Here is a 27,761-nt window from a genome sequence, read left to right as displayed (position 1 = left end):
GGAGGCTGAGGCGGGTGGATCACGAGGTCAGGAGATCGAGACCAGCCTGGCCAACATGGTGAAACCCCGTCTCTACTAAAAATACAAAAATTAACCGGGCATGGTGGTGCGTGCCTGTAATCTCAGCTGCTCAGGAGGCTGAGGCAGGAGAATCGCTTGAACCCGGGAAGTGGAGGTTGCAGTGAGCCAATATCACACCACTGCACTCCAGTCTAGCGACAGAGGGAGACTCCATCCCCAAAAAAAAATAAATAAAGACCGTGAAAAATGTAGGATAAACTGTAACTTTGATGAAGTCCTGAGTGGCCTCTTCCTATCTTGGTTCTTCACAGCTTCTTCATTTGACTTGTTAAAGGTCATTTTTGGTTACCCAAAAATCCTTCTTAAACCAAATGTATGGAAAGGAGGACCCAGATTTGCAGTAACATTTTGAAACTAAAACTGATTCTTAGTTATTTGCGTTATATTGTTACGTGAGAACTTCACCTTCAGAACACTGCAAGTGATGATTTTAATAGTTCTCAGCTAACACCAAGTTGCAAGTAGAGCTTTCTCCCTCAGTACTAGGGGAGGCATAATGCCAAGCTTATGAGGGCAGGTACAGGGGCGAGACTGACCGGGGATATTCCTGGCTTCCTCACTTACTGGTTGCGTGACTTCAAAAAGTAAACTGACCTCCCTGGTCTCACAGTCTTCAACGTTTCAAAATGTAAATAATACCAGGATTAGGCCAGGCATGGTGGCTCACGCCTGTAATCCCAGCACTTTGGGAGGCCGAGGCAGGCAGATCACTTGAGGTCAGGAGTTCCAGACCAGCCTGACCAATATGGTGAAACCCTGTCTCTACTGAAAACATACATAAATTAGCTGGGCATGGCGGCTGGCACCTGTAATCCCAGCTACCCGGGAGGATGAGACAGGAGAATCACTTGAGCCTGGGAGGCAGAGGTTGCAGTGAGTCGAGATTGCGCCACCGCACTCCATCCTGGGTGACAGAGTGAGACTGTCTCAAAAAAAAAAAAAAAAAAAACAAGATTAAATAAGATAATGCATACACATGGCTCAGTACAATTTGCAGCATACAGACATGACTCAATACATGGCAACTATGGATAATATAACAATAATAGTAATAAGGCCTAAGTCCAGTAGTTGCCACCGTGCCCAGCCCCTACTTTCATTTAAAAGACACCCTTGGCCAGGCATGGTGGCTCACAGCTGTAATCCTAGCACTTTAGGAGGTTGTGGCAGGAGGATCACTTGAGTCCAGGACTTTCAGACCAGCCTGGGCAATGTGGTGAGACCCAGTCTCTACAAAAAATACAAAAAGCAGCCAGGCATGGTGGTTTGCACCTATAGTGCCAACTACTCGGGAGGCTGAGGTGGGAGGAGCGCTTGAGCCAAGGAGGTCGAGGCTGCAGTGAGCCATGATTGGGCCACTGTCATCCAACCTGGGTGACAGAGCAAGACTCTGTCTCCAAAATAAAAAAATAAAAGCTACCCTTCTGGGTAGGCAGGCCTGAGTGTTGGGTAGAGCTTGACTTTTAAAAGAACCATCCTGTGGGGAGGCTTCTAGCCCCCTTTTTCCCCATCGCCACCATCCCCAGCTTCTCCTGTCTCCCAAGATGAGGATAGGGAGGCTGGGAAACACACACCCAAGTGCTTGCCAGGAAGTGTGGGAGTGGGAGTGAGAGACTGCCTGATAATAAGAGAAGTGGGGTTACTGGAGCCCGGATCTTGGGGTACCTCCCAAGCCACTCAAGGCTCAGAACACATGGAAAGCAGACAGCGGTGTTCAGACAAACTGAACATTCAGAGATACTGAATATTTGATTCCAGACTACCACAGTAAAGCAAGTTGCACACATTTTTTTGTTTCCTAGTGCATATAAAAATTATGTTTACACTACACTGTACTCTATTAACTGTGCAATAGCACTGTATCTAAAAAGATATACATACCTTAATTTTAAAATACTTTATTGCTGAGTCTCAGCAAGCACGCTGGCAGGAGACACATGGGTCCTGCATTCCAGCCTCTGGAGACCAAGATTTGCTTTTTGCTTACTCTGAACTGAGGTGCTCATGATGGAGTCAGCCAAAGAGGAGAAAATCTGTTCTGGTGTGCCCTGGCTCTCTCTACTCCCCAAGTATGCCATGGCTGAGGAGTGGGCACCAGGGAGCAGACTGAGGTTGGGTTTCAAACCAAGAAACTTGATTCTCCTAGTTAAGATAAACAGCTTTGAGTGCTTGACGGTGAAAATGGCACAATCCATGTTAATGTGTCACAACTTGAAGGCATGACAAAGAACACACTGGGACTTGTGGCACATGGAAATGTGTGCACAGAAAAGACAACTCTGTAATTCTTTAAAAGTAGGAAGACATTCTTCCTTGCCAAAATGCATACATTCGGCTCAGTTATCAAGTTTGAAAATCTCCAAGAATTAAAGAGAGGGTCCCATCACAGCCCTTGGTGTTACAGCAGCATGTTCTGCAGTGGCCATGATTGACTCTGTATTGTGATATCAGCCCTTACATACAACTGGAGGAAGTGTGAATTTCATCACACATTCACGACTATTATGGTTACCAAAATCATGCTTCGTTCACACTGTTCCTTCTTTTAGCACCTCTGGCTTGTATCCATGCTGCTTTCATTTTTATTTTCACTATGTACACACATCTTTGTAATCGGTTCTTCTTTGGGGGAAACACAGTAAACACTGATACAAGTGCAGCCTGGAGAGATCCTCTTTCAGTTGTTCCGCCTGGATTCACCGCATTTGCTGCCTTCTTGTTTACCTTGGGATTCATCTTAGGAACAACCGTAACTATTGGGAAGTTTTTCATTTGTTTGTTTTTACTTTACAAGTTCTGGGATACATGTGCAGATCGTGCAGGTTTGTTACATAGGTATATATGTGCCATAGTGTTTTGCTGCATCTATCAACTTGTCGTCTAGGTTTAAGCCCCACATGCATTAGGTATTTGTCCTAGTGCTCTCCCTCCCCTTGTCCCCCACCCCCCAATAGGCCTTGGTGTGTGATGTTCCCCTCCCTGTGTCCATGTGTTCTCATTGTTAAACTCCCACTTATGAGTGAGAACATGCAGTGTTTAGTTTTCTGTTCCTGTGTTAGTTTGCTGAGGATGATGGTTTCCAGCTTCATCCATGTCCCTGCAAAGGACGTGAACTCATCCTTTTTTATGGCTGCATAATATTCTGTAGCAGATATGTGCCACATTTTCTTGATCCAGTCTATCACGGATAGGCATTTGAGTTGGTTCCGTGTCTTTGCTATTGTGAATATTGCTGCAAGAAACATACGTGTGCATGTGTCTTTATAGTAGAATGATTTATAATCCTTTGGGTATATAGCCAGTAATGGGATTGCTGGGTCAAATGGTATTTCTGGTTCTAGATCCTTGAGGAATCACCACACTGACTTCCAAAATGGTTGAACTAATTTACATTCCCACCAACAGTGTAAAAGCATTCCTATTTCTCCACATCCTTGCCAGCATCTGTTGTTTCCTCACTTTATAATGATCACCATTCTAACTGGCGTGAGATGGTATCTCATTGTGGTTTTGATTTGCATTTCTCTAATGACCAGGAAGTTGTTTTTTATTCAGATGAAAATCATCCTCAGAAACAAAACTTTTAGTCAGTCATGGATTGAAGAGAAAGCTAAAGATTGAATTCAGTATTATCAACTAGAGGTCTTTGTTTTTCTTTATGATATGGGAAGTAAATGGAGGAATTTAAACAGGTATTTGTGTGGTCAGGGGTCCCTGAAAGAGATGACTTGGAGTGGCCAATGAGAGAAAGAAATCACCAGTACAGCTTAACACTAGAACAGTTGAAATAAAAAGCAGATAAGAGGCCGGGCGCGGTGGCTCACGCCTGTAAGTCCAGCAATTTGGGAGGCCGAGGTGGGTGGATCATTTGAGTCCGGAATTTGAAACCAGCCTGGCCAACGTGGTGAAACCTCGTCTCTACTAAAAATACAAAAATTAGGTCGGCATGGTGGCAGGCACCTGTAATCCCAGCTACTCAAGAGGCTGAAGCAGGAGAATCACTTGAACCCAGGAGGTGGAGGTTGCAGTGAGCCGAGATTGTGCCACTGCACTTCAGCCTAGGTGACAGAGTGAGACTCCATTTCAACAACAACAACAATAACAACAACAAAAGGAAGGAAGGAAGGAAGAGAGAAAGAAAAGAAAGAGAAGAAAGAAAGAGAAGAAAGAAAGAGAAGAAAATTTGGGGGAATAGAAAACTGTTCACTCAACACTCCATTACACAGGTAAGATTTCATCCTGTTGTTCAAATTCTCTATACTGTTCCTGATTTTTTTGGCTCCTTCTTCTGTCCATTACTGAGAAAGTTGTGCTAAAATCTCCCGATATGATTGCAAATTTATCTATTTCTCTTTTGTGTTTAGTCCATTTTTGAGCTCTATTTATTTACATACACACACATATACATATATACACACACACATTTGGCATGTATATATAAGTTACGTTATTAGATGCATACAAATATGGAATTGTTATATCCTCTGATGAACTGACCCTTTTATGTTATAAAATGTCTCTTTTTATCTTTAGGACTGCTTCTTGCCTTAAAATCTACTTTGAGATTGATACAACTTTCTTTTGATTAGTGCTTCTTACTTTCAATATTACTATATCCTTGCATTTAAGGAGTATCTCTTATAAGCAGCATATTGTCAGTTTATCATTAAATAACCAGCCCGACAATCTTTTTGCTTTGTTTTTAACTTTTATTTTAAGTTCAAGGGTACATGTGCAGGTTCGTTATATATGTAAACTTGTATCACGAGAGTTTGTTGTACAGATTATTTCGTCACCCAGGTATTAAGCCTAGTACCCAGCAGTTATTTTTCCTGATCCTCCCTCCTCCCACCCTCCACCCTCCACCCTCCACCCTCCACCCTCCACCCTCCACCCTCCACCCTCCACCCTCCACCCTCCACCCTCCACCCTCAGGTGTGCTCCAGTGCCTGTTTTTCCCCTCATTGTGTCCATCTATTTTAGCTTTAGCTCCCACTTATAAGTGAGGGCGTGTATTATCTGATGTTCTGTTCCTGTGTTAGTTTGCTAAGGATAATGGCCTCCAGCTCCATCCATGTTTCTGCAAAAGACATGATCTCATTCTTTTTTATGGCTGCATAGTTTTTAATGGTGTATATGTATGTACCACATTTTCTCTATCCAGTCTATCATAGATGGGCATGTAGGTTGATTCTATGCCTTTGCTATTGTGAATAGTGCTGCAATGAACATACGCATACATGTGTCTTTATGATAAAGCAATTTATATTCCTTTGGGTATATACCCAGTGATAGGATTGCTGGGTGGAATGGTATTTCTGTTTTTAGGTCTTTGAGGAATTACCACACTGTTTTCCATAATGGGTGAACTAATTTACATTCCCACCAACAGTGTATAAGCATTCCTTTATCTCTACAACCTCGCCAGCACCTGTTTTTTTTTACTTTTTAATAATAGCCATTCTGACTGGTGTAAGATGGTATCTCATTGTGATTTTGATTTGCGTTTTTCTAATGATCAGTGTTGTTGAGTTTATTTTCATATGCTTGTTGGCTGCATGTATGTCTTCTTTTGAAAAGTGTCTGTTCACGTCCTTTGCCCACTTTTTGATGGGGTTGTTTGTTTTTTCTTGTAAATTTGTTTAAGTTCCTTATAAATGCTGGCTATTAGACCTTTGTCAGATGCATACTTTGCAAAAATTTTCCCCCATTCTGTACATTGTTTGTTCACTGTTGATAGTTTCTTTTGCTGTGCAGAAGCTCTTTAGTTTGTAATCCCAGCACTTCGGGAGGCCGAGGCAGGTGGATCACTTGAGGTCAGGAGTTCGAGACCAGACTGACCAACATGATGAAACTCCGTCTCTACTAAAAATACAAAAATTAGCTGGGTATGGTGGTGGGCGCCTGTAATATCAGCTACTCGGGAAGCTGAGGAGGGAGAATCACTTGAACGCCAGAGGCAGAGGTTGCAGTGAGCTGAGATCGCGCCATTGCACTCCAGCCTGGGCAATAAGAGTGCAACTCTGTCTCAAAAAAAAAAAAAAAAAAGAAAAAAGAAAAAGAACCTCTTTAGTTTAGTTAGATCCCATTTGTCAATTTTTGTTTTTGTTGCAATTGTCTTTGGCATCTTCATCATGAAATCTTTGCCTGTTTCTCTGTCCAGAAAGGTATTGCCTAGGTTGTCTTCCAGGGTTTTGTAGTTTTGGATTTTACATTTAAGTCTTTAATCATTCTTGAGTTGATTTTTGTATATGGTGTAAGGAAAGGGGCCAGTTTCAATCTTCTGTATATGGCTAGCACCAGATACAGAAGTTATGGCTAGGTCATAGTACCCAGGTATTTAGTAAAACATTATCCCAGCACCATTTATTGAATAGGGAGTCCTTTCTCCATTTCCCCATTACTTGTTTTTGTCGCTTTTGTTGAAATCAGATGATTGTAGGTGTGTGGACTTATTTCTGGGCTCTCTATTCTGTTCCATTGATCTATGTGTCTGTTTTTGTTTAAATATATATATTTGTTTGTGTATATATACATATATATAGAGAGAGAGAGGATTCTAAGGAATTTTTTCATATGGTTGTGGAGGCTTGGCAGATCTAAAATCTGCAGAGTAGGCTGGGAAAGAATTGGGGTCTGCAGTTTGAGTTTAAAGGCAATCTGCTGGCAGAATTCTTTTTGCTTCCAGAAAAGTCAGTCTTTTTCTATTATGGCTTTCAAATGATTGGATGAGGCCCACTCACATCGTGAAGGGTAACCTGCTTTACTCAAAGTCTACTGATTTAAATATAGATCTCATCTGACAAATAACTTCACAGAAACATCTAGATTAATGTTTCACTAAATACCTGGATACTGTGGCCTAGCCAAATTGACGCATAGAATTAACTATCACAGATCCCAACAGAAAGCCTGGAGTGTTTAACAGTGTTTTTCCTCCACAGTGGGCTCTGAACTCCAGTATTTTTCCCCCAACCCCATCAGTCTGCTAAAACTCTAATTAGCTTCTCAGTCTCTTAGTTACTGCTTCTTGCTTAACTTGATCTATGGTCTTGTACTGCTTAACATGGAAAGATGTCTCAAGAGGAAAGTGACATAGAATATCAGATTCATCCAAATGAGTTTTCTTTCTCTCTAGAAACCTCACCTCTAGAAACGTGAACTGAATGCTTCTCTGACGCCTTCAAAGAGGTGATTTTAAAATATTTTATCTTAGAGGATCACTGAGAGGCTGAAAAAAATTATTAAATCCAACTCTTTTCATTAATAATTGTTAATAAACTTATAATGGATTAATACTTTCTTAATATGAAAAATAATGTGAGCTGGGTGTGGTGACTCATGCCTGTAATCCTAGCACTTTGGGAGGCTGAGGCGGAAGGATTGCTTGAGCCCAGGAGTTTGAGACCAGCCTGGGCAATATAGGGAGACCCCATCGCTCCAAAAAAATTTTTTTTTTAAATTAGTCGGGCATGGTGGTGTGCACATGTAGGCCCTGCTACTTGGGAGGCTGAGGTGGGAGGATCCCTGGAGCCTGGGAGGTAAAGGTTGCAGTGAGCCATGATTGTGCCACTGCACTTCAGCCTGGGTGACAGAGCCAGACCCTGTCTGAAAAATAAATAAATGAATAAATATAGTTTTTCTTGGAGAATAAATAAGTAATAATAACTAAGAAATGTTTGAAAGAGAGTGAAGATGCAATATTGCTGATATTAAAAGCTATATTTACAATGATGAGATAATGTTGCTGCAATAAACAGAAATAAAGGAAAAGGGCATAGAAAAAGGGAATATTTCAAATCATGGAGATAGTGTTGACTACTTAATACATAAATGGTATTGACTAGTTAATAAACGACGTTGGGAAGTAGCCCTTGGGGAACGGAGGAGACAGGAATTTGATCCCTATCTTACAGTTTAGACTAAATTTTAGCTGGGTTAAAGATTTCAATATAACAATAGAAATAATGAAAGTGACAGAATAAAAGGCAGTGAAATGTTTACACAAGTATGAGTTGGGGAATGCTTTCCTAAACAGGGCACAAAGATAGATGCCATGAAGGAAGAACAGATTTTATTTTATTTTTTGAGGCGGAGTTTCACTCTTGTTGTCCAAGCTGGAGTGCAATGGCGCGATCTCGGCTCACTGCAACCTCTGCCTTCCTGGTTCAAGCGATTCTCCTGCCTCAGCCTCCTGAGTAGCTGGGATTACAGGCGCCCGCCACTACACCCAGCTAGTTTTTGTATTTTTAGTAGAGACGAGGTTTCACCATGTTGGTCAGGCTGGTCTCGAACTTCTGACCTTAGGCGATCCACCTGCCTTGGCCTCCCAAAGTGCTGGGATTACAGGCATGAGCCACCGTGCCTGGCCGCAGATTTTATTACATCAAGTTAAAACATTATCAGAGGATTAACTTGGGAGGATTATTGACTGGGAGAGCTTACCTGGAAACCTGATAGAGAGTGGTTAAAATAGTGGTGGGGCTGGAGTGGGGAGGGGCGAAGAGGGGAAGGAATTGGGATGTAAGTCAAAGGATACAAAGTAGAAGATAGGTATGTAGGATGAACAAGTCTAGAGATCTAATGTACACCCTGAGGACTACAGGTCATAAAACTGTATTTTATAAGGGATTCTTGTTAAATAAGTAGATTTTAGCTGCTCTTGTCACAATGTAACTATGTGAAATGAGAGATACATCAATTTGCTTCACTATTGTAACCACTTTCCTGTCTCTATGTACCCCATAACATCATGTTTACACCTCAAATATGCACATTTCTAAAGAAGAAGACACTGAGCACTTAAAATTGGTGGTTTACTTTACTGTCTGTATGTTAACCCTCAAATAAAAAAAAATTAGTGAAACTTCTGTTTGGCAAAAGCTACCATGAATATATTTTTCTTTCTTTCTTTCTTTCTTTCTTTCTTTCTTTCTTTCTTTCTTTCTTTCTTTCTTTCTTTCTTTCTTTCTTTTGTAGCAAGATTCATTGTGAAGAGCAAAAGAACAAAGCTTCCACAGCGTGGAAGGGGACCCAAGCTGGTTGCCTACCATGAATGTAATTTTAAAAGAAATGACAAACTAGGAATATTTGCAACAGTCATGACATAGAAAAGATTAATTATCTTTTATTTAACAGCTATTGTAAATCAATAAAAAAGATCAAGCAATTTAATAACAATGCAAAAACACAAATAGGCAATTTCAAAAAGACATATAAAGGAACAGTAAAAAATAAAAGGTTTGCAGCTCACTAATAACCAAACTCAAAACCCAGTGCAACACTATTTTTTACCTATTAGACAGCAAAAATTAACAAGTTTTATGCTGTCTAGCTAGGTTGCACAAAATGAAAATAAGCACTCTTGTGCCTGAGTGGGAGAATAAATTGCAACCATTTTCTGGAGGTCTGGCTTAGCAAAAATGGTTTATAATTAAAATATGCATTCTATTTGACAAAGGAACTTCTCTTTTTAAATTGCTCTAAAGAGATAATCCCACAGGTACACAAATATAAGTAAAAGCATATTCACCACAGTATTGTTTGTAATAGTGACCAATCGGAAACCACTTACGTGGCCAGTCAGTAAAGCTCAATAAATACCTTGAAATATACACAGCCAATAAAATAGATGATGATGAAAATTATACTATGGACACAGAAAAAAGAAATTCCAAAACATTTTGTTATGTTGTAAAAGTGGGATTTGTTTATTGCATTATTTAATGAATATTGAGGGCCTACGTGTGTCAGACCCTCTTCTAGGTGCTGGGGATACAGCAGTGAGCAAAAAATAAAAGGAATTGCTGCCTTCCTTTTAGAAGAATGGAGCTGACATTCTAGCGACAAATGAAAGATAATAAAAAGCAAAATAAATCATGTAGTATATAAAATAGCATGTGCAGGATGCTACCAGTTTTCTTTTTCCTTTTATTTATTTATTTTTTTTTAGAGACAGAGTCTCACTCTGTGGCCCAGGCTGGAGTACAGTGGCACAATCATAGCTCACTGCAGCCTTGAGCTCCTGGGCTCAAAGGCTTCTCCTACCTCAGCCTCCCAAGTAACTGGGACTACAGATCCACACCACTACACCCAACTAATTTTTAAATTTTTTTTTAGAGACAGGGTCTCACTATTTTGCCCAGGCTGGTCTTGAACTCCTGGCCTCAAGCATTCCTTCCACCTGAGTCTCCCAAAGTGCTGGGATTACAGGCATGAGCCACGACACCTGGCCCTGATACCATTTTTCTAAATGTGTTCATATCTTGAAAATGTCTGGAAAGATTTAAGTTCATAGCGGTTATCAGGATGGTGGGATTTTTTTCTACTTTGTCTTATTCCTGAAGTTTTTTGAATGAGTGTTCTTTTTAAATCATATGAAAATAATTTTTACTTTGACAAAAATAAAATGACAAACGTTTATTTTTAAAAGTTTCTGAATAAATATTTGCTATTTTCTTCCCTTGAAGAAATTAAAAATCAATGACTGTCAAGTGGGAAAAAATGTTGTTATGTTGAAATGCTCAAATGCAAATCAAAACCATGAAGATGTGGGGCAACAGGAACTCTCATTCATTGCCGGTGGGAATGCCAAATGGTACAGCTACTTTGAAAGACAATTTGGAAGTTTCTTACAAAACTAAATATATTCTTACCAGAAGATCTTGCAATTGCACTCCTTGGTATTTACCCAAATGAGCTGAGAACTTATGCTCACACAGAAACTTGCAAAAGGATTTTTTTTGAGAGAGAGTCTGTCTTTGTTGCCCAGGCTGGAGTGCAGTGGTGCGATCTGGGCTCATGGCAACCTCTGCCTCCCAGGTTCAAGTAATTCTTCTGCCTCAGCCTCCCGAGTAGCTAGGACTACAGGCATGTGCCACTGTGCCCAGCTAATTTTGTATTTTTAGTAGAGATGCGGTTTCGCCATGTTGGCCAGGGTGGTCTCGAACTCCTGATCTCAGGTGATCTGCCTGCTTCAGCCTCCCAAAGTGCTGGGATTACAGGTGTGAACCACTGCGCCCAGCCCAAAAGGATGTTTAGAGCAGCTTTATGCATAACTGCCAAAACTTGGAGGCAACTAAGGTGCCCTTCAGTAGGTGAGTGGATATGTAAACTGTAGTACATCCAAACAATGAAATATCACTCAGCACTAAAAAGAAATAAGATATCAAACCGTAAAAAGACATGGAGAAAACTTAAATCTCTATTGCTAAGTAAAAGAAGTCAACCTTAAAAAGGCCACATACTGTACGATTTCAATTATATGGCATTCTAGAAAAGGCAAAACTATGGAGACAGTAAAAAGATCAATGGTTGCCAGGGGTTGTGGAGGGGAAAGGATGAATAGATGGTCAGTGAAATTACTCCGTATGACACTACAGTGTAAGGGTGGATACATGACATTATACATTTGTCAAAACCCATTGAATGTACAGCACCAAGAGCAAACCCTAATGCAAACTATGAACTTTGGGTGATAATGATGTGTCAATGTAGGTTCATTGGTTATAACAAATGAACCACATTGGTATAGGACTTTGATAGTGGAGAAAGCTGAGAGTGTGTGGGTGTTGGGCGTAATGGAAACTCTCTATACTTTCTGTTCAATGTTTCTGTGAACCTAAAACTACTCTAAAAAAATAGTCTAGGCTGGGCGCGGTGGCTCACCCCCGTAATCCCAGCGTTTTGGGAGGCCAAAGCAGGTGGATCATGAGGTCAAGAGATCAAGATCATCCTGGCCAACATGGTGAAATCCCATCTCTACTAAAAATACAAAGATTAGCTGGGTGTGGTGGTGCATGCCTGTAGTCCCAGCTACTGAGGAGGCTGAGGCAGGAGAATCACTTGAACCCGGGAGATGGAGGTTGCAGTGGGCTGAGATCATGCCATTGCACTCCAGCCTGGTGACAGAGCAAGACTCTATCTCAAAAAAAAAAAAAAAAAAAAGTCTGTTTAATTAAAACACGACGCTCGTATACAATTTTTTAAAAAGTAGCCACCCATTAGGATGGCTACTTAAGAAAATAAAATACAACCCTGAAAATAACAAAGTGTTGGCAAGGATGTGGAGAAATTGGAATCATTGTGCACCACTGTTGGTGGAAATGGAAAATGATGTGGTCCCTATGTAAAACCATTTGGCACTTCATCAAAAAAGTAAAAAGAAAATTACCAGATGGTCCAGCAATTCTGTATCTGGGTGTATACCCAAAAGAAGTAAAAGCAGGGTCTCAAAGAGCTATTTGTACATCCATGTTCATAGTGGCATTATTCACAATAGCCAAGAAGTGAAAGGACTTCAAGTGTCACTCAATAAATGAATGGATAAACAGAATGTGTTATAGAGATACAATGAAATATTATTCAGCTTTAAAAAGGAAGGAGGCCACACATTGGGTCATGCCTGTAATCCCTGAACTTTGGGAGACGCAGGCGGGAGGATCGCTTGAAGCCAGGAGTTCAAGACCAGCCTAGGCAACATATTGAGACCTGCCTCCCACCTCCTCTACAAAAATTAAAATTTTTAAAAAATTAGCTGGGTGTGGTGGAGCATGCCTATAGTCCTAGCTGTTTGGGAGGTTGAGGCAGGAGCATTGCTCGAGCCCAGGAATTTGAGGCTGCAGTGAGCTATGATCACGCCACTGCACACCAGCCTGGGTGACAAAGTAAGACCCTGTCTCCGAAAAATAAAATTACATAAATACAAAGCAAGGAAATTTTGACTCATACTACAGCATGGATGAACCTCGAGGGCAAACACTGTATGACTCCACTCTTATAAGGTATTCAGAGTTGTCAGATTCAGAGACAGCAAGTAGAAGAGCTGTTGCCAGGGGCTGGGGGAGGGCAAAGTGAGGAGTTGTTTAATGGATACTGTTTCAGTTTTGCAAGATAAAAAAGTTCTGGAGACTGGTTGTATAACAATGTGAATATACTTAATAGTACAGAACCGCAGGGCACCGTGGCTCACACCTATAATCCCAGCACTTTGGGAGGCCGAGGCAGATGGATCACCTGAGGTCAGGAGTTTGAGACCAGCCTGGCCAACATGGTGAAACCCCGTCTCTACTGAAAATACAAAAGTTAGCTGGGCATGGTGATGGGTGCCTGTAATCCCAGCTACTCAGGAGGCTGAGGCAGGAGAATCGCTTGAACCCAGGAGGCAGAGGTTGCAGTGAGCCGAGACTGCATCATTGCATTCCAGCCTGGGCAGCAGGAGTGACACACCGTCTCAAAAAAAACAAACAAAACAAAACAAAACAAAAACCATATAGAACCATACATTTTTAAATGGTTAATATTGTAAATTTTATATTATATGTGTTTTCCACAATTACAATTTTCAAAAGTTAAAATGTATAAAAAGAAGTGCTCAGCCTTCCTAAGGATGTTATAAAACAGACACTAAACGGGAAAGACATTTGATTAAACTTTAGTAAGGCAAATGCTACCAGACAAAATCGAAAGGCAAATGTTTAAACTGGGGGGAAAATATTTGCAACACTTGTGGTAGGCAAAAGGCTAATAATATCACTAATATAATATACAAAGATCTCTCATAACTCAAGAAGATAAAGGTGAACAATCCAATAGGAAAAAAAAAGTAAACAGGAAGCAGCCATTTTCAGAGAAAGACAAGTTTAAAAAAAAAAAAAGGTCGGGCACAGTGACTCATGCCTGTAATTCTAGCACTTTGGGGTGCTGAGGTGGGCAGATCACCTGAGGTTAGGAGTTCCAGACCAGCCTGGCCAATAGGGTGAAACTCCATCTCTACTAAAAAACACAAAAATTAGCCGGGCATGGTGATGCACACCTGTAATCCCAGCTACTCGGGAGGCTGAGGCATGAGAATCGCTTGAACCCAGGAGGCAGAGAGGTTGCAGTGAGCCAAGATCACACCACTGCACTCCAGCCTGGGTGACAGAGAGAGACTCTGTCTCAAAAAGAAAAAGAAGAAAAGAAAAGTTAATATAAGCCAAACATGTGTTCATTCTCATTAGTTACCACATAATTTTACACTTTCATGAGCCAGGTGCGGTGGCTCATGCCTATAATTCCAACACTGTGGGAGGCTGAGGCCGTTGGATTGTTTGAGGCCAGGAGTTCAAGACCAGCCTGGGCAACATGGTGAAACTCTGTCTCTACAAAAAATAAAAATAAAAATAAAATTAGCAGGGCAGGGTGGTGCATGCCCATATTCCCAGCTACTGTGGAGGCTGAGGCAGGAGAATCACCTGAGCCCAGGATGTCAAGGTTCCAGTAAGATGTGATTGCACCACTGCACTCCAGCCTGGGCAACAGAGCGAGACCCTGTCTCAATAATAATAATAATTTTAAAACAAGAAGATGCTAAGTTTCTCCTTCCCGATTAGGAAACATTTAAAAGATGGGTAATCGCCAATGATCCACATGGTTCATCTGGACACAAGGAGAGCCAGATGAGCAGAGAGGCTCGTTTGGACAATTGCCCACTCAAGGAAACAACTCAAGATGTGAACACCTAGTTCGTATATTTTCCTCTTTTTTTTTTTTTAATCATTGCATATATTACTTTTGTAATTAGGGAAAAAACTAAACAGTTCTAAGGTGGCCAATCGTTTGAAAATTGACATGTTTCTAATGTAATAAACAAATGTAATGTACTGAAAAAAAACCATATTAATGCTAACTGAAATAACATGAAGAGGGAGGTGGTCTCATACTCTCCCGGCAGGAGTATAACCTGGTACAAATTTTTGTAAGACAACTTGGCAGGTTCCGTCAATATTTCACATGTGCTTACTTAATCAAACAATTCCACTTTAACAAATTTACCATATGAAAATACTCCCACATGTGCACAAAGGCACATATACAAAGTTTTATTAATGTTAGCAATGTTTGCATGAGTAAAAATGCTGGAAATGACCCAAGAGCCCATCAATAGGATATTGGTCAAATAATTTATGGTATATCCCTACTATGGAAAACGACTCTAGAGTTTAAAAAATTATATAAACTGATTTTGAAAGACATCCAAGAGTATTATTAAGAGAACATGACAAGTTTCAGAACAATTGTAAAAACATATGCAATGACATAATCCCATTTTTGTAAAATAATATTAAAATGTTAGAAAAAAATCTGGAAAAAATATTTTTAAAATAGGTATCCTATTGCCCTTAACAGTGGCCTTCTCTGACTTAGGTCTAAGTGGGATTACAGTGAACATTTGCTTTCTAAAACACACATTTTTGTATTTTTTGAAATTTTTGATTGAATTTTTGAAACCAGAAAAAAATGTTAAATATAAACAAATCGAGTACCTGGTGTAACCTCCCTCACCTTCTGATCTCTCCCTAAACATTTCCTCAGAGCTTCAGTTTATTCAGTTAGTCCCTGCTTTCTCGTCTCTGGGCTGTTTGGAGCCTAGATCACAACCAGTGCCTTTGTTATAGGCTTTTCATTGTTTATCGACTGGCTGTGCCAACTAAGAGGGGAATATCCATAGGGCAAGGTGCCCCCATCTGCACGCTGACCACGGTGCTGAGTGATTAGAAGAAAGCTCACTCTGTGAAGCAACCCTTACACTGAGAAGGGAAAGGATGCCCCCTCTAAACCCATGATCAGGTCAAGGGTGATTGGCACCCTGTCCCTGCCCTGGCCTCATTCCCACACAAGAAGAGAGAATCAGAGGCGGAGCTTATAACCCTGTCACTTAGCGTTGAGCTACCTGCCTCGGCCAGTTGGGACTGCGAGCACTCTGTCCATGCTGGGACAGCTCACACCTCATCCACTGCCACCTTCTATGCAGCACAGCTCCGGAAAGGGAGCCCTCTTCCCTCCAGAATCCCCAGTGAGGGTTTTCTAGGAACTTGAAATGCTCAGAAAGCTTCCCACAGGCCTGGAATTTAGACTTAGGCACTAAACACGCAGGCCAGTGATCAAATGATGAGTAAGTGAACCTCACAATGACAACAGTGTTCCTTCTCCACAGGGAACAACTGCAGGTCCTCAAGGAAAGCGTTTTTAAATCTTTCCTCTGGGCTGTCTCAGCAGAGGACACTCCTCATTCACACCTTCTCCTGCCTCAATTTTCAGTTAATGAGGAAGCCAGACCTGTACCAAGCCGTTGCACCAGGTGACCCCAAACCACCTGGAACTCCCTGTGCGTTTAGCAGGGATGCAATGCATGCTTCTTCTATTGAAGCGGGGGTATCCTGGGCACCGGGTGGGGAAAGTTTAAGAAACACAGATGGCTAAGGCCTATTCACTGAGTTTCTGTTTCAATAGGGCTAGGTGACACCTGAGAATCTGCATTGTGAGCACATTCCCATGTCATGCTGCCGCTGCACTCTGGTGGTCCCCATGCTTTGGGAACCTCTGTGTTGAAGACGAAGCAGAGTCAGGAAGGCTAGTCAGGAAGCTGTGCCCCACTCCAGGCCAGATAGGACTGGAGCCTGAGGCAGCGCAGGCCAGCAGGGATTGAGGGAGGACACAGAGCTGAGGGGCATTTCTGGTGGGGGGAGCACCAGGCTGTGGTGCCCAGGTGGTTGTGGGAGCATGAGGGAGACACAGGGTTCTAGACTGACTGACTTCTAGCTTGAAGGGCTGAGGGGATGGACTTGGAAGTTGGCAACCCAGGAGGCACAGCAGCTTTGAGGGTAGGGAAGAAGGGTTCAGTTTTAGACAGGATGAGTTTGAAGAGCTGGAGAGTCATCTGGATTGGGATGTCCAATAGGCAATTGATCATTTTAGTCTGGACCAGGGTGAGGGAGGGGGACCATGAGAATGTGGAGTTGAAAGTAATACTGCAGAGCTGGTAGCTGATAATGTGGGAGATGAACCAGCTACCTGGGGATAGTACATGAATTACACAAAGAAGAGCAATCATCAGCCAGCCATGGTGGCTCACACCTGTAATCCCAGCACTTTGGCAGACCAAGGTGGAGGGATTGCTTGAATCCAGGAGTTCAAGAGCGAGACCCTGTCTAATTAAAAACAAAACAAAACAAAAAAAGAAGTCCAGGCACAGTGGCTCACACCTGTAGGCCAAGGCAGGCGGATCACGAGGTCAGGAGCTCGAGACCAGCCTGGCCAACATGGTGAAACCCTGTCTCTACTAAAAATACAAAAATTAGCTGGGCATGGTGGCAGGTGCCTGTAATCTCAGCTACTCAGGAGGCTGAGGCAGGAGAATCGTTTGAACCTGGGAGGCGGAGGTTGCAGTGAGCCGAGATTGCACCAATGCACTCCAGCCTGGGAGATAGGGCGAGACTCTATCTCAAAAAAGAAAAAGAAGCAGCTCAAGAATCACAGGACTGTGGAAAATCCTACAGGCCAAGAGTCTTGTTAGGTGTGCCTCAACCCTGAAGCAGGTCCCTCAGTCTGCAGATATTTAGAGATATTTAAAGGAAACCCAGGAAGGAGCCAAGAGAGAATGAAGCCTAAGGTGTCCTGAGACCCTCAGAGAACTCAGCCCAAGGGTTAGGAGCTTGTGCCAAGGTGCAGCAGGTGAGTAGGGCACAGGATTTCTTTCCTGGGTACGGAACGCATTTCTCTTCAGATTTCATTGGTCCCAGGCTCGTGCCAGACAAGGCATAATTGCACCCATTTTGGGGACACTGCCTGGGTGTCCCAGGCAGACCCAGGGGCCGCATGCAGCAGGGCCTGAGGAGGGAGGTGTGGACGGAGGAGGCCCACTGCCATTCTTGGTATGGTTCTCACTCCAGGAGCACAGCTGCATCTGGTCTCACTCTGGGCAGCTTATAAGGCCTGGTGTGAGTTTTGTTTATGCAAGTGGAGCATAAAAGGAACAAATCTACCAGCACCGGGGCTGTTGCCACTGAGTCCTTTTGCATACATTTTTCAAATGATAATTCACTCTACCCACCCCCCTTCCCTACCCCCAAGGCGATTTATTGAAAAAACCACCTTATATGGTAATATTGCTAACACACCGTCAGCTGGCCTTTTTAGGGACTTTGTTTAAAGAAGATCCGCCTCTGGGGTTTTATATTGCTCTGGCATTCATGCCAAAGACACACCAGCCCTCAGTCACTGGGAGAAGAACCTCTCATACCCTCGGTGAGTACTGTACGGCTTTTGCCACCTCTTCCTTTCCGGGGCTGCCTGGCCTCCTGGGTGCGGGAGGTGTCTCCAGATTGGCCTGGCTTCTGTGACGCTGGCCCAGATCACACACCAGGGCCCTTGGTGGGCAGCGGCACCTGCAAGCATACTGCAGCCTGCTGAGAAAAGGCGTCTCTGGCCATGGGACATCCTGGGGCAGGGGCAGCTTGGAACCGTGCTCCCTGCCTCAGAATGGGGACTGGTGGGATATAATGCCTGCAGTCTCTACTAGCCCTGCTCCCCAGGGCCAGTGCAGATCCACACCCTGATGTCCTTTGTCTTGGGTTAGAATGTCTGGGAGGCTGTTTTAGGGGATCATACTTTGCAGAAAAAAAAAGTTTTCTGCATACTTTGCAGAAAAGCAGCTTTTCAGAATACTTGAGTCAAAGCCAACAGTGGTCCTGGTGTCTGTGAGCTGTTTAGTCCATGAAATGTCTGTGCTGGGAATGGGAGGGTATTTTCTTCAGGTCCCCTGTGGGTCTCTCTGTCCTCTGATCTATGCTTGGCTGAGGAGAATGGAGGGTTTCTGCAGTCCTTGAAGGCTCTAGGATCATCGAGGGATGGAGAAAATTCCACTTGCCCTGTGGCATCATGAGGTTTCAGGGTAGAAGGAACTTGGGACCCATCTAGTTCATTCTCCTCTGATGAGGACATTGAGGCCTAGAGATGTACAGCCATTTATCCAAAAGACTCACACCCAACTGTGACCCATTTGCAGATGTCATTACTCCCCCCAACCCACCCAACACACACACAACACATGCACAAAGAATTAAGAGGAAGATGAGACGAAGGGGCCACTTCTATGTTTGGCATCAGAATTCACTAGCATCTCTTCACAGGTGAGGCAGGCTGGGTGTGGCAGTGCAGGCCTTGAAGGCAGACTGTCAGGCTAACCAAGTTACTGAGTGACCTCAGCTTCCTCACCTGTGAAATGGGGGCAAGAATAATAATATCTACTTGGCGGTGGTGTGAGGATTAAACGAGAGAATGCGTATATACAGCACTCAGCTCAAGACTGTCAGGGCCCGGCCCTGAGTTCTCAAACTTTAAGAATCACCTGGAGTGCTTGTTAAAACACAGATTGCCCCATGCCCCACCCCAGATTCTGATTCCAGTAGGCCGAGATATGGCCTGATACTTGGAATTCCTAACAAGCTCCCAGGCGACGCTGAAGCTGCTGGTCTGGGACCACACTTTGTACAGGGAGGCTCTAAGTGCTCACTTTGATTACTTGAATGTGGGTTTGGACTCTGATACTAACCCTCGGGCTGAAAAGAGGAAGAGCTTCCTGTGACAGAGATGGATGGGTGCTGGAGAAACTGCAATGAACAGTAAGATCCTACATGCCAGGCCTGAGAAAAGGGGATGGGCCATGTGACATCATGACCTTGGGGCGAGATATCTTTCCTCTTTCCCCTTGTTCATTCTGCCAACATTTATTGAGCACTTATTATGGGCCAGGCACTGCCTCTGCTCCTTAGGGACAGTGGAGAGGCTTCTGCAGTTACTGGAAGAGACAGATAAACAGATGAGAACCATGGAGCAAATAAGTACACGAAAGGGGTAAAGGCCAGGAGGAGCCCATCACTCAACCCAGGAGTTATCAGGGAAGACTTCCTGGAGGAAGAGGTGCCTGAGCTTGGTCCTGAAGTAAGGACCAAGCTTGGTCCTTCCTGGTAAAGAGGAAGCATGGTCTTTGGGACTCAAGTGGCTCAACTCCACTGAATTTAGATGGCAAGGCAGGAATCAGGTAAAACTAAATTCAGAGGGGTCCGCAGGGCTGGATTACAAGGGCTTTAGACTCTAAAGGATCAGGCTATGGGGAGGGTTTTAATCTGGAGGGTATCTGTTGAAGGGGCTGCTTTGGCAGCTGTGAGGAGAGTGGACTGGAACAGGGCAAGAGCACTACTGTGGCATGCGGTGGTCCTGAGCTGGTGGCATGGGTGCCGTGCAGGTAGAAGTAAGAAGGGCTGGTGATAGGCTGGGAGGGAAGAGGGCGGCACCAGGGCATTGGGCATGGGCTCAGAGTGGGTGGTGTGAGTCTGTGATGGCAGCTCCGGGCAGAGGCTGCTGATGAGGAGAGCAGTCCTGGAGGTGTGGAGTTGGGGTGCCAGGGGGGTTTTGGTGGGGGAGATGCACAGCAGGCTCTGCAGGCCTAGAGCTCAAGAGAGGGGTCTGGACAGGAGCAGAGCCAGGGGAGTGAATGGAAGGCCGGGTAAGAGCCAGAAGATAAGGCACCCATGACAGATTGTGGAGGATCCAAAATATTACTCAGCAGAGTTGTTTTTAATTGAACTCATGTATATATATGAACCTAGTGAAGATATCCTGAAGTTAATTAGAGGTGCTGTTAGAATTTTCCACCATGGCAGTGTTTTTCATAGACAATTTCTCTCTGCCAGGGTTTCTGATGGTTTGTATATACGTGTAGGCAAATAATAAAAGGCAGAGACGCAGCTGCTTACATGTCACTTGAAGCCCTCACCCAAAAACCTGTCCCCAACTATTGTTTGAAATCTCATCATCGCAGAGGCCCTCTGTTTAGGCCTAACACTTTCTGTCAAAATGAAAATGTCTTTGAGAACTGACATAAATTCAACTTTCAATAGTCATTGATGTGTGAAATGGATCATTCAATTCCTTTCAATATGACAGGCTTCATCCTGGGAGCAAGTTTTGATGGAGAAGAGTAAGAGAGATTAATAAGAATCATTATTCTTTACAGCCCTTGACGACGGGGATTGACGAGGCCCAGATAGTAAATATTTTAGGCTTTCGGAGCCTGAAGGTCTCTGTCACAAGTACTCAATTCTACCATTGTAACAAAAGCAGCCATAGATAATATGTAAGTGAATGGATGTGGCTGTGTTTCAGTAAGACTTTATTTATTAGACTCTGAGATTTGAATGTCATATAATTTCCACCGGTCATGAAATATTTTTCTTCTTTTGCTTTTTTCTCAACCGTTTGAAAATGTCGGGCCAGGTGCAGTGCTTGCACCTGTAATCCCAACACTTTGGGATGCCAAGGCAGTAGGACAACTTGAGGCCAGGAGTTTGAGACCAGCCTGGGCAACATAGCAAGACCCTGTTTCAACAAAAAAAAATTTTTTTTGAAATTAGCAGAATGTAGTGGCCACGCCAGCCACATGCCTGCCATCCCAGCTCCTAGGATGAGGAGAAAGGATCCTTGAGCTCAGGAGTTCAAGCCTGCAGTGAGGTTGATGGTGCCACTGTACTCAATGCCTAGGTGACAGAGTGAGGCCCAGTATCTCAAAAAGAAAAAAAAAAAAGGAAAAACCATTCTGAGATATAGGCCATACAGAAACAGGCCGGAATTTGCCTACCCTGATTTACAATGTCTACGGCACCTTCATTTCCGTTCTATCATCTTGTGAGATAGATACTATAATTTCCATGTTCTAGCGGAGGAAACTAAGGCCCAGGGAAGGAAGGGACTGGGCTGTGGGAAAGGGGAACCAGGAGGGAGAAGAGGGTAAAGGAAGGAGGAGCAGTGGGAGGATTTCTAGAGCCAAACTTGTCTCCTTTGAGGTGCTGGGGAGAGTGGATTTTAACAGCTCTGCCCTCACATTGGGTTTGAGGTGGCCAGGGAGACGGGTGAGTGAGCAAATGACTTGCATTCATTATGTCTTTGGTTTCTGGCCACCTTTGGGGCAAGGGGAATAAAAGCTTCATTCCTGAGTCAGTGAGAGCTTCAATGAAGCCCAGATGTCATTCGTGCTGAAAGAACCAGAACAACTCTGCTCCCTGCCAAGCATGAAGCGGTTGTGACCCCAGGAAACCACAGTGACTTTGACTCTGGTTCAGCTGACATGCTCGAGTCTAGCCACAAATTACCAGAAAGCAGCTGAGGAAAGTTTAGAATTTCTCCTGGCAGAGACGGTCCACGAGTCTGGCTCCAGGGTGAACCCCTTCTTCCCAGAGCAGCACGGGGCCCTTTGGAGGCTCGACTCCGCCAGCCCTCCCACTGCCTTCCCCTTGCCTTCCCCACCCTCACTTTGGTTGAGTTTTGCCTTCAAAATAGCAGACTCCAAGCCACCTGAAGGGCTGCAGAACGGCGTTGTTGACAGCTTCAAGTCGCCTTGTGGCTTGTCTCAGCTGCTGCTGTGCTTTGGAAACGAAATTCCAGGCTCTCCCTCTTTCTGTGTGTGGGAAACACCGGAGAGAGTTTGGGGAGGGAGACAAAAGGGCCCATTGAAAACCCAGACAGGCTTGAACTGTAAGTCACACTGGAGAGAGGGATGCTGAGGGGACCCTAGAGGGAGGCAGTCTCGGAGCACAGCTTTGCCTCTTTGGCTACTTCCTCGCTTTGGAGGTTGCTTTCCCCTCAAGGTGGACCACCTGCTGGAACAGGGCAGCACTGCTGTTCACTGGCCAGCTTGGAGAGAAGACTGCCCACGTGATTCTAAGTCAGGCCCTTGTGACTGAACCACCATGAGGCTGGACTGTGGGGACTCGGGTATCCCAGAGGCAGAGCACACCAGGTCTGGGAGGGGGGCCAGTCAGACGGCAACATTGTCATTCAACATCTATTGAACCCCTACTGTCTTAATCCACGTTTGTTGCTACCACAGAATATGTGAGACTGGGTTATTTATAAACAATCGAAATGTATTTCTCAAAGTTCTGGAGGCTGGGACATCCAAGATCAAGGCACCAGCAGATTCAGTGTCTGTCTGGTGAGAGCCCAGAGTCTGCTTCCAAGGTGGCACCTTGTTGCTGCACCATTACGTGGCAGAAGGGCAAGAGAGAGCGGGAAGGGACCAAATTCGCCCTTTTATAAAAAAACCCATTTTTGAGAAGGACAGTAGTCCATTCAAGAGGGCAGAACCCTGCTGTTAAAATTGGCAACTAAATTTCAACATGAGTTTTGAAGGGGACAAACATTCAAACCATAGCACCGCCTATGTGTTAAACACCCACTTAGGTGCTGGGGCTGTAAAAAGTAAATCTAGGCATGGCCCTGGCACAGGAGGGACTCCATTTCATAGAGAGAAAAGAACACAGACCCTTTTGTTTTAGGGTGCTTGCTGCCAACAGCTCTGGAGAGACAGGCTGAAGCAAAAACACCAAACATGGAGAAGTTATGACGGTTCCCCAAAGTAGTGACGAAGGCATATCTCAGGCTTGGGAAGTGTCCTCGGTGGGTGCCAGGCCTGCCTTTCCCAGCCTCTTCTTGGTGAAGAGATCTCTGGCTAAGTTTTTTACCTTCTCTGAGATTTGGAACATACTGCTGTTTCACCTACCAAAGCAACTTGCACCTTTTCTATTGTATTAAATATTTTAGTTTCTCCATTGTATGGAGGCTTCCAGCAATTAGTTTACAAGCCAACTTATTTACTATTCAGTAACTTTTTTTGATATTGAGATTGTTCCTAATTTTGATCATTTTAAACAAAGGTGTGAAAACAGGCCAAATCTTTTCATTCACTCATGACTGTTTCACAAAGATAGTTTCGTAGAAGTGCTTTTGGGGAGTCAAAAGGTGTGTACATCTTTAAGGCTTTTAATAAGTATTTTCAAATTCCCTTTCAGAAAAGTAGTACAATTTAACACTCACAAGCAGTGAATGTGAAGCCAATTCTCCATACCTTTGCCAGCAAGGGTGGCCCCAAGAACCACACACAGTACCCCAGCTAAGGGCAGAGGTAGCTTTTATCCTGGCCATAGCACACTGCTGACGGTCAACAAGACACCAAGTCCTGCTCACAGATGCTAAACAGAGCTTTCTTTTTTCTTTTCTTTTTCTTTTCTTTTTTTTCTTTTTTTTTTTTTTGAGATGGAGTCTTGCTCTGTTGCCCAGGCTGGAGTGCAGTGGCTCGATCTTGGCTCACTGCAAGCTCCGCCTCCCGGGTTCATGCCATTCTCCTGCCTCAGCCTCCCGAGTAGCTGGGACTACAGGCGCCCGCCACCACGCCTGGCTAACTTTTTTTTTTTTTGTATTTTTAGTAGAGACGGGGTTTCACCATGTTAGCCAGGATGGTCTTGATCTCCTGACGTCGTGATCCGCCCACCTTGGCCTCCCAAAGTGCTGGGATTACAGGCTTGAGCCACCGCGCCCGGCCACAAGAACTTTCACAGTTTGGTGATTGAAACCCACAATATAGGAATTCATATTCATTTCATTAAATTTAACCTTGGCTGTGTGTGGTGGGTCACTGGTAATCTCAGCACTTTGGGAGGCTGAGGCAGGAGAATCACTTGAACCCAGGAGTTCAGACCAGCCTGGGCAACAGAGGGGGACTCTGTTTCTACAGAAAAAAATTTTTATATCAGCCAGCCATAGGGCATGCCTGTGATCCCAGCTACTTGGGATGCTGAGGTGGGAGGATCGCTTGGGCCCGGGAGGTTGAGTCTGCAGTGAACTGCGTTCTTGCCACTGTACTGCAGCTTGGGTGACAGAGCAAGACCCCATCTCAAAATATATATATATATATATATATATCTTTTGATTCAGCTCATTTTCTGTGCCTTTTGAGATCTTCTTGGATTTTTATTCTTTCACCCAGTGTATTTAATATTACTCTCTCCCAGCTGTTTTATCTGAAAACTTTATCAACCTGTGCTTTATATTTTCATTCAATTCATTTATAAAAATGTCACATGAGAAAGGGTCAAGAGTAGAGCCCTGGGACATATTGCTGCCTCCTCATTGACATTGACTGAGGCAGCTGCAAATATACCAAATTGTATTATTGCTTAGTACATGGCTTTATCAAGAGGGATATCCTATTCTGGACCTTGTGGGCTGGTTTAGAGAGTGAGGACTCATCACTGGGGCTATGGGAGACATAAGGATCAGCAGAGACGGAGGCAAAGCTGGATTTAAGAAGTCACAGCAGGCCTCTCCCCTAGTATGAGCCTTGCTTTGAACATATCTGGGAAGGGCTTTCTTTTAGTCTTGAAAATGTTTACAAGCCTCTGCTCAGCGTCTACCTAGCCTTCAGACCTCGCGTTCTCAGGCCTGTGGTGCTGTCTCCTCTCTGCTTCAGTATGGTCTTCTCTGTCCAGCTTCTGCATGAGGCCATCTGGGGCCAAGGGTCACAGGTTTTAGAAGTTCCCCTCTCCCTGCTCCATGCCATAGGCACCTGCAATCGCACATCCCGGATAAAACTTCAGCCGGCCTTCTCTTTATGTGCCTGGTGCCTCTCTTTTCTCTGGGCTTTTGGAAGTCTGCCTGCCCAGCCCCTCAGCTGGGGCCTTCCCCACTTCTGCCCCGCCCCACTGGGTCCTCCCAGGGTAGGAGGCAATCTCTGACTGTCTTCCGAGGCTCTGTTGCTTCTCCTTCATCACCAAATGCCAGGAATTTGTCAGATGCTGTTTGTAACTCAAAAGAAAGAAAGAAAAAGAAAAAGATACAGGAAGGAAAGAAGGCAGAAAAAGAGAAAGAAAGAATGCGTGCAGCAGATGTTGAGAAAGTTAATTTCTTCATTATTTTGCATCCATCCCAATTCGGATCTCAGCATGGGGTAGGGAATCCTCTGTTGTCCCCATCTGTCGAGGCAACAAACAGTGAGTCCCGTCATGGAGTCCCTTCTTTTCCTCTCTCCTCCCAGAGTGCCCCTTCCTCATCAAGGTGCTTCTACCCTTAGGAGTGTACATTTCACCTATAACCACTGCCTATTTTTTCCTAGTGATATGTTATGCTATTGATTTTTTTAAATTACATAAACTATATGCAAATGCAGCCTCCTCGTAAAAAAATTAAAATATTATAGATATAACCCAGCACTTCTTCTCCCAGTTCCTTTCCACACTCCCAGAGGTAATCATGATAATCAGTTTGCTAGGTGTCCTTTCAGAACTTTTAGCTTCTTTCTTTGGCTTGTATATGGCCACCTTCTCACTGCATCCTCCCGTGGCCTACCCTCTGCATGCATCTGGATCCTAATTTCCTCTTCTTATAAAGACACCCATTGTACTGGAGTAGTCATACTGGATGACAGCCATATTGCATTAATTTCATTTTAACTTAATTACCTCTTTAAAGACCCTATCTCCAAATACAGTCACCTTCTGTGTACTGGGGGTTAGGACTTCAACATGAATTTTTGGGGGGACACAATTCACAATTCAGGGCAGAGGGAGGAGGCTCAACTGCCAGTGAGTGGGAGGCCAAGCCCATGCCTGTCCCTCCTGGAAGTGTGCCCTGGTTGCAGGTAGGGTCAGGCCCCAAAGCCAAGAAACTGTCTCCAAACTGATTTGACAAGTGGCTGACTAGTTCCCTTCTCCCCTATATCCCAAGGTGCTCCAGTCCCCAGCTCACTCGGCCCCACACACCATGTGTGAAGAGGAGACCACTGCGCTCGTGTGTGACAATGGCTCTGGCCTGTGCAAGGCAGGCTTCGCAGGAGATGATGCCCCCCGGGCTGTCTTCCCCTCCATCGTGGGCCGCCCTCGCCACCAGGTGCGTGCTCATCTGGATACCACCAGGCTTTGAGCCACTAGGAGTAAGCGCTGCACTGTGGAGACTCTGCTGAGCTGGGGGTTAGGGGAAGGAAGTGTGTGTGTGTGTGTGTGTGTGTGTACGCCAGGTGTAGGGAGTTGTTTTCTGATTAACTGATAGAGCAGGACCCTTTAAATAGAAATATCCAGGGCCAAAACCAATATACATCAGGCACACAATGACACTATTATGTCTGGCTTACATTTGGGGGGTCGCCAGGTTTGGAAAAATTAATTTATATGGGATTGAACAAGCCTCTTGCCTTTAAGAAATTTACACTTTGTGAAGAAATACACATAACTAACCAGAGATCATGGGCTGTAATAGAGGTAAAATATTTCACAGGAAGGGAAAGGTGTCACAGAAAAAGTAATCTCTGAGAATAAGAAGGATTTCAGCAGGTGGAGAGAATAGCAAAGATTTGGAGATCTAAGCAGGCACAGGGGACTTGAGGAGGATACATACAAGTCGTGTGTGTGTGTGTGTGTCTGTCTGCGTGTGTGTGTCTGTGTGTAGTAGGATGAGGGGAAGAAGTGTATGGGAGGGGCTTGTTTTATCTCAGAAAACATCATTGTCTGAAGAGAAAGAAGAAAGGCCACCACACAAGAAATCCTCCACCTTCTCTTCCTGACACCTTCATACTCACTGGCATCTGCTCCATCCTGTCTCCTGCTATCCTGTTTCCGGGGGAAGAAGGCTGTTTTTCCCATCCTTATCTTTCTTCAGAGACCTTCCAGTGCCTGAATCCCTTTGTGTGGAGCCCTCAGTCATTCATTTCTCTTTTCTTCTCTTTGCATTGCAGGGTGTGATGGTGGGAATGGGCCAGAAAGACAGCTATGTGGGGGATGAGGCTCAGAGCAAGCGAGGGATCCTAACTCTCAAATACCCCATTGAACACGGCATCATCACCAACTGGGATGACATGGAGAAGGTATCTGTAGACTTCCCCTTAATGAGCCTGCTTTAATGATCACCCATCGTCATGACCCTCGTATTCATAGGCCACTGTGCTCTGTCAACTCTCCCTCTAAAATGCTTCTCACTTCTGTCTTTCCTTTCTTTTCAGCCCCACGACCATTTCTCCAACCTAGGCTGCCAACACC

At 44.2% G+C, this 27,761-nt stretch overlaps 1 protein-coding gene and 1 pseudogene across 2 annotated transcripts in view; both read left to right on the top strand.

Moving 5' to 3' along the window:
* Nucleotides 1–2,572: 2,572 nt before the first annotated feature.
* Nucleotides 2,573–23,765, top strand: LOC101145023 (palmitoyltransferase ZDHHC6-like; annotated as a pseudogene).
* The window catches only part of ACTG2 (actin gamma 2, smooth muscle), a 26,983-nt gene continuing 17,287 nt past the window's right edge, over nt 18,066–27,761 (top strand). The window contains exons 1-3 of one of the 2 annotated variants that reach the window (XM_004029440.3): nt 18,066–18,147; nt 26,458–26,619; nt 27,461–27,589. In XM_004029440.3, the coding sequence (XP_004029489.1) occupies nt 26,494–26,619; nt 27,461–27,589 (255 nt within the window). In that variant the 5' untranslated portion in view covers nt 18,066–18,147; nt 26,458–26,493. The remainder of the gene's footprint in view (nt 18,148–26,457; nt 26,620–27,460; nt 27,590–27,761) is intronic. The other variant, XM_055378095.1, reaches the window with a different exon arrangement.

This window comes from Gorilla gorilla, chromosome 12, assembly GCF_029281585.2.
Source record: "Gorilla gorilla gorilla isolate KB3781 chromosome 12, NHGRI_mGorGor1-v2.1_pri, whole genome shotgun sequence".
Lineage (NCBI taxonomy): Eukaryota > Metazoa > Chordata > Mammalia > Primates > Hominidae > Gorilla > Gorilla gorilla.
This window is presented reverse-complemented; position numbering and strand designations above follow the sequence as displayed.